Source organism: Pristiophorus japonicus, chromosome 7 (assembly GCF_044704955.1).
Source record: "Pristiophorus japonicus isolate sPriJap1 chromosome 7, sPriJap1.hap1, whole genome shotgun sequence".
NCBI lineage: Eukaryota > Metazoa > Chordata > Chondrichthyes > Pristiophoridae > Pristiophorus > Pristiophorus japonicus.
This window is the reverse complement of record NC_091983.1, coordinates 196898051-196914165: the sequence shown is the minus strand read 5'-3', so window position 1 is coordinate 196914165 and position 16115 is coordinate 196898051. Positions and strand designations below refer to the sequence as shown.

The following is a 16115-nucleotide window of genomic DNA, read 5'->3' as shown; positions in this document are numbered from 1 at the left end:
TTTCTACCATTCGTGGAAGGCATCCGATCAGCCTTTAGGCACCACAGCTGTGGTTTTCCACTTCTGCACTCAGCCGTCTGTAATTTTCCACTGTTTCAATTTTAAAATTAAAAAATTCCAGAAATGATAATGATTGATCCTATTTTAAGTAGCGCTGGCAGCTTTCCAATCGTAATCAAATGGGGCAGGAGCGCCTATTTCACCTGTGCCGCTCCCTCATATGGTGTGCGTTCTGATCACGATGTCCGTTTCCCACAGAAACCGGCGTGAGTTCTCCACCCAGGTGTTTTACAATCAGTCACAGAGTTAATATCAACGCAAAGTTAATATGTCTTGTGCAACAAAATGTTCAGGAGAATTGGTTAAAAAGAGAGAACAAATAGAAAAGATCTGAAAAAACACATCTTTTGTCAATACTGGAGAAATCTTACCTCCTCCAAAAGAAAATGCTTTTTCCTCATCTCTTGACCAAATGATGGCGTATTTCCATTTCGATACAAAAACTGAGGTAGGTCAAATGGTAATGATGGGGGGACATAATTTCCTGCCTAAATAGAATAGAAAATATAAAATTATTCTACCATTTGCAACCATAAGTTCATGCATCCATATTAGTGCATCAGTGCATTTACTAAGTGATTAACGCATTATTAGCCAGAGCTGCCCAATAATCCGAATTTTCTATGGAATCCATTAATCAGCATGCCCAAACATTTAGCTTTTGTCACATGGCTGGGTTTGCCATGGTTCAGGAAGTGATTGATGGCCTTTACGCTTCTCTGTAGAGCTACCTTTAAAGGGTTCAACTGTTTATATCCAGCTTGTGTGTGACCATCGCCACAAGATCATGCAGGCGAATGCAAGATTCTCTGACAGCATTTGATGCCTTCATTCTGAGGCAGTCAACAGCATTTTGTTGTTTACAGACATCCATTGAGTTAAGGGTGGGTTCCTAAAAGACTAGGTTTACCTGCTGTTGCCTTGGCTTATGATCCTTTTGCGCTATTCCCAAACTACAGCCTAGAATTATACAGTTCAAGTTTAATCTTCCTGCTCTTATATTTTATGCCTCGGCTAATAAAGGAAAGCATCTTATATACCTTCTTAACCACCTCATCTACCTTCCTGCTATCTACAAGGTTCTGTGGACAGACTCTAAGGTCCCTCTGTTCCCTCTATACTTCGCAGTATCCTACCTTTTATTGTGTATTCCCTTGTCTTGTTAGCCCTCCCCAAATGCATTACCTTCTCCAGTGTGGCCCAGGAGCATTCTGCTGCACCCAGCTACCAAAGTGTCCTTGGTCATTGTTGTGTGCTGCATATTGCACACCTTGGCAATTGACATAGACATGAACTTGGAGGAGCAGCAGGGGAGATGTAAGAGGAACTTGAGCATCCAGAAGGAGGCCTCACCAACAGGCCTGTTACAAGCTGCTAGAACCATTTGGCAAACATTAGTAAACTAAGTATTTTCCTGAAAGAACAGTCCATTACCACAACCACCACATTCCTCTCACCATCTTCTCAGGCCCACAATTATCTACTTCAGTAACCACAAGAACAAAGTACATCTGCCCCAGCAAAAACAATCCTTTGCCCAGACAACAACTGCACCAGATGAACAAATTAAAGTGGCTTTTAACCCAAAATGCTATGCATCATGTTCTTCATTCCTCCCGTTCAGTCTCTGAACCTAGTACCTGCTCCTATAGTGCGTTCACTTCCTGACAAATAAGGCTATAATTGAAAATGTTACATTTGATGATTTTTCAAATATATTTCTTCATCTTTCAGCTACAGTTTCTTTTGAAAAAGATTAATGTTTCAAATCTTTACCAGTTTTAACACAAGAACATAAGAAATAGGAGCAGGAGTAGGCCATATGGCCCCTCGAGCCTGCTTCGCCATCAATAAGATCGTGGCTGATCTGATCATGGACTTAACTCCACTTCCCTGCCCGTTCCCCATAACCCCTTATCCCCCTATTGTTTAAGAAACTGTCTATTTCTGTCTTAAATTTATTTAATATCCCAGCTTCCACAACTCTCTTAGTCAGCGAATTCCATAGATTCACAACCCTCAGAGAAGAAATTTCTCCTCATCTCAGTTCTAAATGGCCCCTTATTCTAAGATCATGCCCTCTAGTTCTAGCCTCCCCCACCAGTGGAAACATCCTCTCTGCATCCACCTTGTCAAGCCCCCTCATAATCCTAAGCGTTTCGATAAGATCACCTCTCATTCTTCTGAATTCCAATGAGTAGAGGCCCAACCTACTCAACCTTTCCTTATAAGTCAACCCCCTCATCCCCGGAATCAACCTAGTGAACCTTCTCTGAACTGCCCCCAAAGCAAGCATATCCTTTCGTAAATATGGAAACCAAAACTGCACGCAGTATTCCAGGTGTGGCCTCACCAATACCCTGTACAGCTATAACAAGACTTCCCTGCTTTTATACTCCATCCCCTTTGCAATAAAGGCCTTCCTGATCACTTGCTGTACCTGCATACTATCCTTCTGTGTTTCATGCACAAGTGCCCCTAAGTCCTGCTGTACTGCAGCACTTTGCAATCTTTCTCCATTTAAATAATAACTTGCTCTTTGATTTTTTTCTGCCAAAGTGCATGACCTCACACTTTCCAACCTTATACTCCATCTGCCAAATTTTTGCCCACTCACTTAGCCTGTCTATGTCTTTTGCAGCTTTTTTATGTCCTCTTCACACATTGCTTTTCCTCCCATCTTTGTATCGTCAGCAAACTTGGCTACGTTACACTTAGTCCCTTCTTCCAAATTGTTAATATAGATTGTAAATAGTTGGGGTCTCAGCACTAATCCCTGCGGCACCCCACTAGTTACTGGTTGCCAACCAGAGAATGAACCATTTACCCCGACTCTCTGTTTCTATTCGTTAGCCAATCTTCTATCTATGCTAATATATTACCCCCAACCCCATGAACTTTTATCTTGTGCAATAACCTTTTGTGTGGCGCCTTGTCAAATGCCTTCTGGAAGTCCAAATACACCACATCCACTGTTTCCCCTATATCCACCCTGTTCGTTACATCCTCAAAGAATTCCAGCAAAAATTTCACCTAGGTTATCTGATTATCCGATCCTTCTTCTTCAATATTATGTTTTCGGTTCGACATCTCAAACACATACAGGCTTTAAAATGTGCCAACTATATGAATCTATAAAAAAAGAATTGGACATTGTTATTAGGTCAGGAAGTGTGTGATAGTGATAGTATGATCATGGTACCAGTTTAGCATTACTGTAATGATTGTGTCAGTTGAGCACTTTCCAAATAAATAATCCTTCAGAGTAGGCTATATATAGATATATAAATTATATCTATATATAGCTCCACCCAGTGGACTACTGTGGCATTGCAGCCATTGCTGTTTACAAGAATAGACAAGTCAGCTCACCTGACAGACTTCCTGAAGTTATCAGCCATCTTATGTGTTTGTGATGTTGAACCGAAAACATAATATTGAAGAAGGATAGGATAATCGGATAACCAAGCTGAAATTTTTGTTGGTGAATGATTCAACCATCTGACAGAGAGACTTTGAGAGTTTCTCGGTTTTGATTAACAGCTAAAAATCCAAGGTAAATTATAAGCACACTCGGCTGAACTGCCAGAGTCCAGATGGCTGCGCCTATGGGAACAATAGGGCGCTTGGGGGAGTTTCAACACAACCGTGAAAGTTTCGGAGCATATGTGGAGCGGCTAGAAATGTTTTTCACCGCAAATTGTATCAAAGTCCCCGATGATGAAAACCATAAACAGGTGGTGCTGGGAAAAAAACGGGCTATTTTCTTAACTGAAGCAGGGCCCGAGGTGTATGAAACCCTGAAAAATCTGCTTGTGCCTGTCAAGCCAAAGGACACATCACTTAAGCAGATAGAACAGCACTACAGTCCTGAGCCTCTGGAAATTGCTGAAAGTTATCGTTTCGGAATACGAGATCAGTTAACTGATGAAAGTACCAGTGAGTACATTGTAGCATTAAAAAAGCTATCTATTCACTGTAATTTCGGAAACTTTCAGGACCAAGCATTGCGTGACCGCTTTGTTTCTGGGATGAAAAATGATGCAATCAGAAGAAAGTTATTGACAACTCCTAACTTGACTTTTGATTTAGCTGGCCAGATAACTATGTCAATGGACATGGCCGACCAATATTCCCGATAATTTCGTACCATTTCCAGTCATCAGACAACTGAGCTGAATCGCCTGCAGGTTAAAAGTAAAAGGCAGTTGGGCCCGAAGGTCTCAGCAACTAGCAATAGTAGCGGAGAATTGAAGTCATGCTATCGGTGCCTGGGACAACACATTGCTCAAACTTGTCCATATGTGAAGGCAGAGTGTTTCTTCTTCAGGAAAAATGGGCAGCTTGCGCAGGCATGCCGACTGAAGAGTAAACCAATTTTCAAAGCTAGAAGTAGGAATCCCCAGAGACTACACAGCATGGAAAAAAAAAACAACAGGACGAGGAGGTTTTAGAGCTACACATCATTAGGAGCATGAGGGTATCTAACAATGATTGTAAAAGTATCATCATCTACGTAGATGTTGCAGGAACCAAGATACCCATGGAAATCGATACTGGTTCATCCGCGAGTGTAGTACTGAAATCACTGTAACTCGACAAATTCGTGAGTTTCCGTTGGACAAATCCAAGATAGAGCTGCGAGGCTACTCGGGAGAGAACATTCCTGTGGTAGGTCGTATCACCGTACCAGTGAAATACAAGTATCAATTTCAGAGCTTGCCTCTCTTAGTATTGGCAGGAGACAAGCCTGCCTTATTAGGAAGAAATTGGTTGGGATTACTGAAGATGGATTATAGTGAGATTTTTCGTGTTGAAACGAGATTTGTATCAAAGGCTGAGGTCATCAAGAAGTATCCGAAGGTATTCTGCGAAACAGGCAGTCCGATCCAAGGCTTCAAGGCGAGTGTCAGGGTACAGAAGAACGCTAGACCAGTTTACTGCAAGCCACATCCCGTATCATATGCACTCAAGGAGAAAGTTGAACAAGAACTCAAAAGACTAGAGACTGAGAACATTATCTCTAAGATAGATCTATGTAATTGGGCTACACTCATTGTTGTTGTACCTAAGTCCGATGGTAAGGTAAGGTTGTGTGGTGATTATAAAGTAACCGTAAACCAGGTTCTAGAGAGTAATCTCCCCAATACATTGCCAAATGTAGATTTGTTCACAACACTGACAGGGTGTCAGATCTTCTCAAAGTTGGATCTTACAAATGCCTACTTACAATTTGAAGTAGATGAGATGAGATGAACAAGGAGTCCAAGTCATGCTCGACTATAAATACTCATCTAGGCCTATATCAATTTAAAAGGCTACCATTTGGAGTGTTTTCTGCCCCTGCCATATTTCAAGGAGTGATGAACCAGATTTTGCAAGGTATTGAAGGGATAGTATGTTATTTAGATGGCATACTAATTTCAGCACCAAACAGGCAAATTCATAATAACATATTGAATGAAGTCCTCAAACGGCTAGAGAAGCAGAGAGTATGAGTGACTGCTTGCAAGTGTGAGTTATTTCAAAACTCAGTGGAGTACTTGGGGTACAAAATAGACAAAGATGGTTTACATCCAACCAAGGGAAAGCTGGATGCAATCAGAAATCCACCCACTCCCAAGAATGTCACTGAACTTCGATCATTTTTGGGTCTTTTGAATTATTATGGGAAGTTCCTACCAAATTTGGCTACAGTGTTATATTCACTGAATTAACTATTGAAAAAACAGGTCCCTTGGAAGTGGTCAAAAGAATGCGACACAGCATTCAAGGAGAGTAAAAGCAAATTGGTAGCGAGCACCATGTTAGTTCATTATGACGTATCTAAGGAGATTAAGCTAGCATGTGATGCCTCTCGTATGGAGTTGGGGCAGTGATCTCACATGTACGACGTAGTGAGGAGGAGAGACCAATTGCTTTTGCTTCATGCACTCTCAGTGCCAGTGAGCGTAATTATGTGCAAATCGAAAGGGAAGCTTTGGCATTAATTTTTGGGGTCAAGAAGTTCCACAAATACTTGTATGGTCGTAAGTTTGCTATCGTTACAGACCATAAGCCACTGAAAGCAATCCTCCATCTAAAGTCCCCAGTCTCAACATTAGCTGCAGCCCGAATGCAGAGATGGGCTTTGATTTTGTCAGCATATACATGTGATATTGAATAGACGATCAGCTGATCACAATAATGCTGATGCTATGTCTAGATTGCCTTCCCCATCACAAGTTACACCCGATAGTGAAGAAGTGTTCTATTTTTCATACAGTGATGAACTGCCAGTCACAGCTGAAGAGATTGGCAGAGCAACCAAATGTGACCCAGTTATGTCAAAGGTGTACGATTACATCACAAATGGCTGGCCAAACCAGGTAACAGACAAATAATCTTCATTCGTAAGAATGAATTATCAGTGGTTAAAGATTGTATCATGTGGGGTGCAAGAGTGGTTATACCAAATAAATTCAGGTCCAAATTATTCGGAGATCTTTATGACTAGCAGCTGGGAACGTGCTTGACCAAGAGTTTTGCATGCAGTTACTTATGGTGGCCAGATCTAGATAAAAATATAGAGTACATCGTCAGTCAGTGTACAACATCTCAATCAAGAGCAAGAAACCACCATCAGTACCATTACAGCCATGGAAATTACCTCCCAAGGTGTGGCAAAGGCTACATATCAATTTTTCTGAGCTAGAAGGACAACAAATGTTCACTGTAATTGATAGCCATTCGAAGTGAGTCGAGGTGTGTCCAATGTGGAAAACAACAAGTAAAACATAGAAACATAGAATATAGGTGCAGGAGTAGGCCATTCGGCCCTTTGAGCCTGCACCACCATTCAATAAGATCATGGCTGATCATTCCCTCAGAATCGCTTTCCTGCTTTCTCTCCATACCCCTTGATTCCCTTAGCCATAAGGGCCATAACTAACTCCCTCTTGAATACATCCAATGAAATAGGCATCAACAACTCTGCGGCAGGGAATTCCACAGGTTAACAACTCTCTGAGTGAAGAAGTTTCTCCTCATCTCACTCCTAAAAGGCCTACCCCTTATCCTAAGACTGTGTCCCCTGGTTCTGAACTTCCCCAACATCAGGAACATTCTACCCGCATCTAACCTGCCCCGTCCCATCAGAATTTTATAAGTTTCTATGAGATCCCTTCTCATCCTTCTAAACTTCAATGTATAAAGGCCCAGTCCATCCAGTCTCTCCTCATATGTCAGTCCTGCCATCCCAGGAATCAGACTGGTGAACCTTCGCTGCACTCCCTCAATAGCAAGAACGTCCTTCCTCAGATTAGGAGACCAAAACTGAACACAATATTCCAGGTGAGGCCTTACCAACGCCCTGTACAACTGCAGTAAGACTACCCTGCTCCTATACTCAAATCCCCTAGCTATGAAGGCCAACATACTATTTGCCTTCTTCACCGCCTGCTGTACCTGTATGCCAACTTTCAATGACTAATGAACCATGACCCCAGGTCTCGTTACACCTCCCCTTTTCCTAGTCTGCCGCCATTCAGATAATATTCTGTCTTCGCGTTTTTGCCCTCAAAGTGGATAACCTCACATTTATCCACATTATACTGCATCTGCCATGCATTTGCCCACTCACCTAACCTGTCCAAGTCACCCTACAGCCTCCTAGTGTCCCCCTCACAGCTTACACCGCCACCCAGTTTAGTGTCATCTGCACACTTGGAGATATTACACTCAATTCCTTCATCCAAATCATTGATGTATATTGTAAAGAGCTGGGGTCCCAGCACTGAGCCCTGCGGCACTCCACTAGTCACTGCTTGCCATTCTGAAAAGGACCCGTTTATCCAGACTCTCTGCTTCCTGTCTGCCAACCAGTTCTCTATCCACGTCATTACATTACCCCCAATACCATGTGCTTTGATTTTGCACACCAATCTCTTGTGTGGGACCTTATCAAAAGACTTTTGAAAGTCCAAATACATCACATCCACTGGTTCTCTCTTGTCCACTCAACTAGTTACATCCTCAAAAAATTCCAGAAGATTCGTCAAGCATGATTTCCCTTTCATAAATCCATGCTGACTTGGACCGATCCTGTCACTGCTTTCCAAATGCGCTGCTATTTCATCCTTAATAATTGATTCCAACATTTTCCCCACGACTGATGTCAGGCTAACCGGTCTATAATTACCCGTTTTCTCTCTCCCTCCCTTTTTAAAAAGTGGTGTTAGATTAGCTACCCCCCAGTCCATAGGAACTGATCCAGAGTTAATAGACGGTTGGAAAATGATCACCAATGCATCCAATATTTCTAGGGCCACTTCCTTAAGTACTCTGGGATGCAGACTATCAGTCCCCGGGGATTTATCGGCATTCAATCCCATCAATTTCCCTAACACAATTTCCCGTCTAATAAGGATATCTTTCAGTTCCTCCTTCTCACTAGACCCTCCGTCCCCTAGTACTTCCAGAAGGTTATTTGTGTCTTCCTTCATGAAAACAGAACCAAAGTATTTGTTCAATTAGTCTGCCATTTCTTTGATCACCATTATAAATTCACGTGAAACATTAGACATTTTGCGAAGATTATTTTATTCATTTGGCCTTCCAGAAGAAATTGTTTCCGATAACGGACCACAATTTTGTTAAGAAGAATTTGCACAGTTCACGAGCAAAAATGGTGTGCAACGTACCAAGGTTCCACCGTATCACCCTACTTCAAATGGTGCAGCAGAGTGCACAGTACAACTTGTAAAATGTGCCCACATCAAACAGATGTTTGCTCCAAATCCAAAGAAACGACAGTTGTCACTGGACCACAAATTGGCTAATTTTCTAATTACGTATCGTAATATTCCTCACCCAAATACTGGTAGATCACCAGCAGAATGGTTTCTGAAATGATAGCTACGAAGCAAATTCTCATTGTTAAAACCAAACTTGGCACCGTCCGTAGAAGAGAAACAACTAAGACAGAAATAGAATAATGATAGAGGTAGAGTAAAAGAGAGGTGTGAAATTAAATTAGGTGAGAGAGTGAAGAATCATATCCATAAATGGTTAAAGCGGTTACCAGGAAAAGTGGTGAAGATATGTGTTCCTCGCATATATTTGGTTAAGCTGTTTGATCATGGACAGGCTAGGTTTGTTCATATTCTAACACAGATGAGACTGCACGCAGGGAGGTTAAAGTAACAGCGACCTCAGTCTTTATTAAGACACTCGAGTGAGGAACAGGTCTTAGGGGCCGGCTTATGTACAGTGCTCCCAAGGAATGCTGGGATCCCTTGGGACTTCAGGGGATGCACTCCCTGGTGGTGGATCATGGGAGTGCATGTTTTACAGATACACAACATCACTCCCCCGCAAAGTCTAACTGAAAACTATTTACAAGGTGAGGTGGTCGGGAGCTTTTCTTTCCCTGGTGGACCGCCTCGGTACAAATATCTGTTCTGGTGTGTTGGCTGTGCCCTCGCTGGGCTGGCGTGTTGTTGGCCCTGCAAGGCTGCTGGGTGAGCCTGGCCTTGCTGGGCTGTTGGGCGTGATGGGTTTGATTTCCTGGTCCGGGGTGGTGTCGTTGATCTTTGGGTGTGTTGTGGGCTCGAAAAAGGTGGTGTCTGCTGTGGGTTGTTCAGGGCAGTCTGTGAACCGCAGCCTCGTTTGGTCCAGGTGCTTTCTGTAAATTTGTCCATTGTCTAGTTTGACTACAAACACCCTACTCCCTTCTTTAGCTATCACCATGCCTGCGATCTACTTGGGACCATGTCCATAGTTTAGCACATACACAGGGTCATTCAGATCAATTTTCCGTGACACAGTGGCGCGACCATCGTTTACATTTTGTTACTGCTGCCTGCTCTCCACCTGATCATGCAGCTTGGGGTGAACCAGCGAGAGTCTGGTTTTAAGTGTCCTTTTCATGAGTAGCTCAGCCAGGGGCACCCCTGTGAGCGAGTGGGGTCTCGTGCAGTAGCTTAGCAGTACTCGGGACAAGCGGGTTTGGAGTGAGCCTTCTGTGACTCGTTTAAAGCTCTGTTGATGGTTTGTAGTGCCCGCTCTGCTTGCCCATTGGAGGCTGGTTTAAACGGGGCCGAGGTGACATGTTTGATCCCATTGCAGGTCATGAATTCTTTAAATTCGGCACTGGTGAAACATGGCCCGTTGTCACTGACCAGTATGTCAGGCAGGCCGTGGGTGGCAAACATGGCCCTCAGGCTTTCAATGGTGGCGTTGATTCCCGACATTATTTCACATTCAATCCAATTTGAAAAAGCATCCACTACCACCAGGAACATTTTACCGAGAAACGGGCCCACATAGTCGACATGGATCCTTGACCATGGTCGGGAGGGCCAGGACCACAAACTCAGTGGTGCCTCTCTGGGCGCGTTGCTCAACTGAGCACACCCGCTGCATTGCCGTACACAGGACTTTAAGTCAGAGTTAATACCAGGCCACCACACATGGGATCTGGCTATCGTTTTCATCATTACTATAATCCGGGTGTGTGCTGTGAACATCTCCCTGCCCTTTTGGGTAATACTATGCGGTTACCTCACAACAGGCAGTCTGCCTGAATGGACAGCTCATCCTTTCGCCGCTGGAACGGCTTGATTAGCTCTTGCATTTCAACAGGGATGCTGGCCCAGCTCCCATTCAGTACACAGTTTTTTTTACTAGGGACAGCAGAGGATCTTGGCTGGTCCAAGTCCTAATCTGGTGGGCCGTGACAGGTGATTTATCATTTTCAAACGCTTCCATGACCATCAACAAGTTTGCAGGCTGCGCCATTTCCACGCCCGTGGTGAGCAATGGTAGCCGACTGAGAGCATCCGCACAGTTCTCTGTGCCTGGCCTGTGGCGGATGATATAGTTCTGCGCTGATAGTGCGAGTGCCCACCTTTGTATACGGGCTGAGGCATTAGTATTTATCCCCTTGTTTTCAGTGAACAGGGATATGAGGGGCTTATGATCGGTTTCCAGTTCAAATTTGAGGCCCAACAGGTACTGATGCATTTTCTTTATGCCGAACACACACGCTAATGCCTCTTTCTCAATCGTGCTGTAGGCCCTCTCGGCCTTAGACAAGCTCCTAGAGGCATAGGCGACAGGTTGCAACTTCCCCGCAATGTTAGCTTGTTGTAATACACACCCGACTCAGTAAGACGATGCATCACATGCTAGCACAAGTCTTTTACACGGGTTATACAATGCAAGCAGCTTGTTGGAGCATAAAATGTTTCTGGCTTTCTCAAAAGCAATTACTTGTTTTTTTCCCCATACCTAGTTCTCATCTTTACGTAATAACACATGTAGGGGCTCTAAGAGGGTGCTTAACCCCGGTAGGAAGGTACCAAAATAGTTGAGTCGTCCCAGGAACGACTGCAGCTCCATGACGTTCTGTGGCCTGGGCGCGTTCCTGATAGCCGCTGTCTTGGCGTCTGTGGGCCGAATGCCGACCGCCACAATCTTTCTTCCCAAAAACTCCACTTCTGTTGCCATGAAGACGCATTTCCACCTCTTCAGCCGCAGCCCTATGCGATCCAGTTGCTAGAGGACCTCCTCCAGGTTTTGTAGGTGCTCGATGGTGTCCCAACCCGTGACCAATGTGTCGTCCTGAAAAACCACTGTGCGTGGTACCGACTTGAGTAGGCTCTCCATGTTTCTCTGGAAGATCGCAGCAGCTGACCGAATTCCAAACAGGCATCTGTTGTAGATAAATAGTTCCTTGTGCGTGTTGATGCAGGTGAGGCCCTTCGAAGACTCCTCCAGTTCCTGCGTCATGTAGGCCGAAGTCAGGTCGAGCTTGGTGAACGTCTTGCCTCCTGCCAGTGTCGCAAATAGGTCGTCTGCCTTAGATAGTGGGTATTGGTCCTGTAGCGAGAAATGATTAATAGTTACTTCATAATCGCCGCAAATCCTGACTGTGCCATCATTTTTGAGTACTGGAACAATCGGGCTGGCCCACTCTCTGAATTCCACTGGGGAGATGATGCCCTCGCGTTGCAGCCTGTCCAGCTCAATTTCCACTCTCTCCCTCATCATGTGAGGTACCGCTCGCGCCTTGTGGTGGATGGGTCGTGCTTCTGGGACCAAGTGGATCTGCACCTTCGCCCCGGAAACATTTCCAATGCCTGGCTCAAAAAGGGAAGGAAATTTGTTAAGAACGTCATCGACATGTGATAGCGCTCGGATGTCATCCCAGTTCCAGCGGATTTTGCCCAGCCAGCTCCTTCCAAGCAGTGTGGGGCCATCGCCTGGGACAATCCAGAGTGGCAGTTCGTGCACCTTGCCCTCGTAGGTGACCTTGACCATGGCGCTGCCCAGGACAGTGATAAGCTCTTTGGTGTATGTTCTCAGTTTCGTGTGGATGGGGCTCAGGGCTGGTCTGAGTGCTTGTTGCACCACAGTCTTTCAAACATCTTTTTACTCATGATGGATTGGCTAGCCCCAGTGTCCAGTTCCATGGCTACGGATAAGCCATTCAATTTTACATTTAGCATTATAGGTGGACATTTCGTCAAAAATGTGTGCACCCAGTGTACTTCAGCATCTGCCTCCTCTTTCAGGCTCGAAATTGCTTTGATCCACCGTGGACCGATCTTCCTCTGCCATGTGGCGGTTAGCAGGTTTTGCAGAGCTTGCAGCTCATCTGCAAGCTCGTTGGAGGTGCCCCATTGTTCCACAGCTCTTGCAAACATACCCTCTCAAGCAGTTTGAATAGGCTGAATGGAAACCTCCACAACGCCAACAAGGTGTGAATTGCTTTGCATTCATCCTTTGTTGGGGACTCTGAGTCATCTGGGTCACCGAGGCAGTTGCAGACACGTGGGTTCTGCCCTGTACATTTCTGCTCGCAAACACAGTTCCAGTTAATTTATGAACATTGCTAGCACTTGTGTGCTGAGAGATTTGTTTGGTGTTATCACTGGTGGACATAATCGCCTGTGCTATCGCAATGGCCTTGCTGAGGGTCGGTGTCTCTACAGTCAAAAGCTTTTGTTGGATGGTCTCGTGGCCAATGCCCAGTACAAAAAAAGTCTCTGCACATTTGCTCCAGGTAGCCATCAAACTCACATTGTCCTGCAAGTCGCCTTAGCTCGGCGATGTAGCTCGCCACTTCCTGACCTTCAGGTCGCTGGCACGTGCAGAACAGATACCTCGCCATCAGCACGCTCTCCCTCGGGTTAAGATGCTCCCGAACCAGTGTACACAGCTCCTCATACGATAATCTGTGGGTTTCACTGGAGCCAGAAGATTCTTCATGAGGCTGTAGGTCGGTGCCCCGCAGACCGTGAGGAGGATCGCTCTCCTTTTTGCAGCGCTTCCTTCTCCATCCAGCTCATTGGCTACAAAGTACTGGTCAAGCCGTTCGACATAGGCTTCCCAGTCCTCACCCTCTGAGAACTTCTCCAGGATGCCCACCGTTTGCTGCATCTTTGCTTTGGATTCGTATACTCGTCGCCAGTTATTGTGTTGCTAACAATGATGAGACTGCACACAGGGAGGTTAAAGTAACAGTGACCTCAGTCTTTATTAAGAAACTCCAGATTGAGGAACAGGCCTTAGGAGCTAGCTTATATACAGTGCTTCCTGGTGGCAGAACATGGGAGTGCATGCTTTACAGATACACAACAGTTTATATTGATCATATTTTACCTCCATATGTGGAAGGAGTTGAAGGTTGGAAAGATTCAATTATTTCTGACTCAACAGATAGTTTTGATACAAGTAAAGTACCAGTAGTATATCCTACATCAAATGTACTTGAAACAAGTCCAAGCGAAAGTCAGAATTTAAGTCTGAGTCCGAGTCAGGCAGACAAACAGTCTGAAGTTGTAGAGAGTTCAAATGTAAATCAAGGAGGAAAATTATCCTCAGGATCAATCTCGAATGAGTCCTAGTTCAAATGCCATGTTTGGAAGGTTCTATTCAAGAGCGAAGGTATCCTCTTCAAGACAGAAAACAAGTGGCTAAGCTTGATTTGTAAATATGGCAAAATAAATCCATATCTTTTGTTATGTATAACCATGCAAGTTATGTGTGATGATTGTTTGTTACAATTGCTTCTTCATTCAGGAGGGAGAAGTGTAATATATGTAACTCCACCCAGTGGATTACTGTGGTATTGCAGCCATTGCCATTCACAAGAATAAACAGGTCAGGTCACCAGACAGGCTTCCTGAAGTTATCAGCCATCTTAAAGCCTGTGTGTGTTTGTGATATCGTATTTAAAACGTAATAGTCTTCACATAAAAACTCCTATTTAAAGATCACAGCTTTTGAAACTCCTGCGAAATGAACTCCTATTCCATCGCTCTCTTAGATTCTCGAAATTGGTTGCATTGTTAAAAGCATAAATTCTTGGTTTTCAATGCAAATATTCTGTATTAGTGTCCTCTTAATTATTAAGCCTCAACATAAATGCACAGAGCAGGATTAAATGGAGTGCACTTGAACAGAGTGTTTTATTTGGGAATTTGGAAAGAGTGGGAATTTGGAGAAGAGGGGAAAGGATTTAATTGAAATCGGTATCAGCGGCGGCAGAACCTTCGACGATTTCCAAAAAAAACAAGGAGTGATGTCACAGGTCAGCAGATAGGTGATTGGTTTGTGTATTAAGATTTTTTTCTCTCTTTTCTCTCTAATCCAGGACAGTGATTTAAACTAAGTGCGGGAAATTATAAAGTACTGTATTAAATTTATAGCTTAACTAGTTAAACTAATTAATATAACTATAAAGAACTTAACTAATTAAGTAAATAAAATAAGGCTAGACTAAGATATGGCGGAGCAGGTTGTGTGTCTGGACTGCAGTATGTGGGAGTTTGTGGACAACTAGACTGTCCCGAGCAAACACATCAGCAGATGTCTCCGTCTTGAAACTCTCTGGCTTGGAGTCATTGAGCTGGAATGAGAGTTGGGGACACTTCGTCACGTAAGGGAGGGGGAGGAATTTCGGGACAGTTTTATCCAGAACACAGTCACACCCCACAGGCTCAGGAAACGGAGGGTGTAACTGTTAGGGAGCCGGGTAGCGGGCATTTAGGAGGGGTTGAGGAGGAGATCCTGCAGACACTGGTCCTGTCCAATAGGTACAATGTACTCGCTATACATGAGGGCAAGGAGAAAGACTTCAGGTAGGGCAGCCACAATGCAGACCAAGGCACCATGGCTCAGAAGACTGTCCAAGATGCGGGTAGAGCAGAATAGAAATGTAGTTGTGATAGGGGACTCTATATAATTAGGAGATAGATCGCATCCTCTGCAGCCAAGAACAGGAATCCCGAAGGGTGTGTTGCCTACCCAATGCCAGGGTAAGGGATATCCCACGGCAGCTGGAGAGGAACTTGAAAAGGGAGGGGGTAAATCCAGTTGTCGTAGTCCATGTTGGATCAAACGCCAAAGGTAGGAAAAGGGAGGAGGTCCTGCTGAAAGAATATCAGGACTTAGGCTCTAAATTAAAAAGCAGGACCTCAAGGGTAATCATCTCTGAATAATTATTCGAGCCACGTGCAAATTGGCATAGAAGCAGACAGAAGAATTAACACGTGGCTAAATGGCTGGTGTGAGAAGGAGGGGTTCCTTTTCATGGGACACTGACCCCAGTTCTGGGACAGGAAGGAGCTGTACCGAGGGGACGGGCTCCACCTGAACTGGGATGGGACCCGTGTCCTAGCGGAAAGGGTAATTAGGGACGTGGAAAAGGCTTTAAATTAATAAGATGGGGGGGGGGGGGCGGCGGGGGGATCTACTAGAAACGTAATCAGCCTAACTATAAACAAAACAGGAAAAGAAAGCATAGCAAAGACTAAAGTAAGGGGATTGATGGCAAGGGAATAAATAGTTATAGAACAGGAATCTAAAAAGATGGTTAGACATAAAGTGAAAGGAAATCTTATTAAAAATGAGTTAAACTGTCTGTACAGCAAAACGCACAGTGTCCCTAATAAAATAGGGAAGCTGGAAGCAATCATGCATTGCAAGGAACCAGACATAGTAGGGATTACTGAGACATGGCTACAGAAAAATCAGGACTGTGAATTAAACATTTCAGGGTATAACAT

At 44.3% G+C, this 16115-nt stretch overlaps 1 protein-coding gene across 6 annotated transcripts in view; it reads right to left on the bottom strand.

The window, feature by feature from the left end:
• LOC139267405 (uncharacterized) overlaps positions 1-16115 on the bottom strand; it is a 200523-nt gene that overhangs the window by 156895 nt on the left and 27513 nt on the right. For all 6 annotated transcript variants that reach the window (XR_011593893.1, XM_070885684.1, XM_070885682.1 and 3 more), the window contains one exon: positions 432-548. Coding sequence is in view for 5 of the 6 variants with exons in the window: in XM_070885684.1 (XP_070741785.1) it covers positions 432-548 (117 nt within the window). In the remaining variant the exon portion in view is untranslated. The remainder of the gene's footprint in view (positions 1-431; positions 549-16115) is intronic.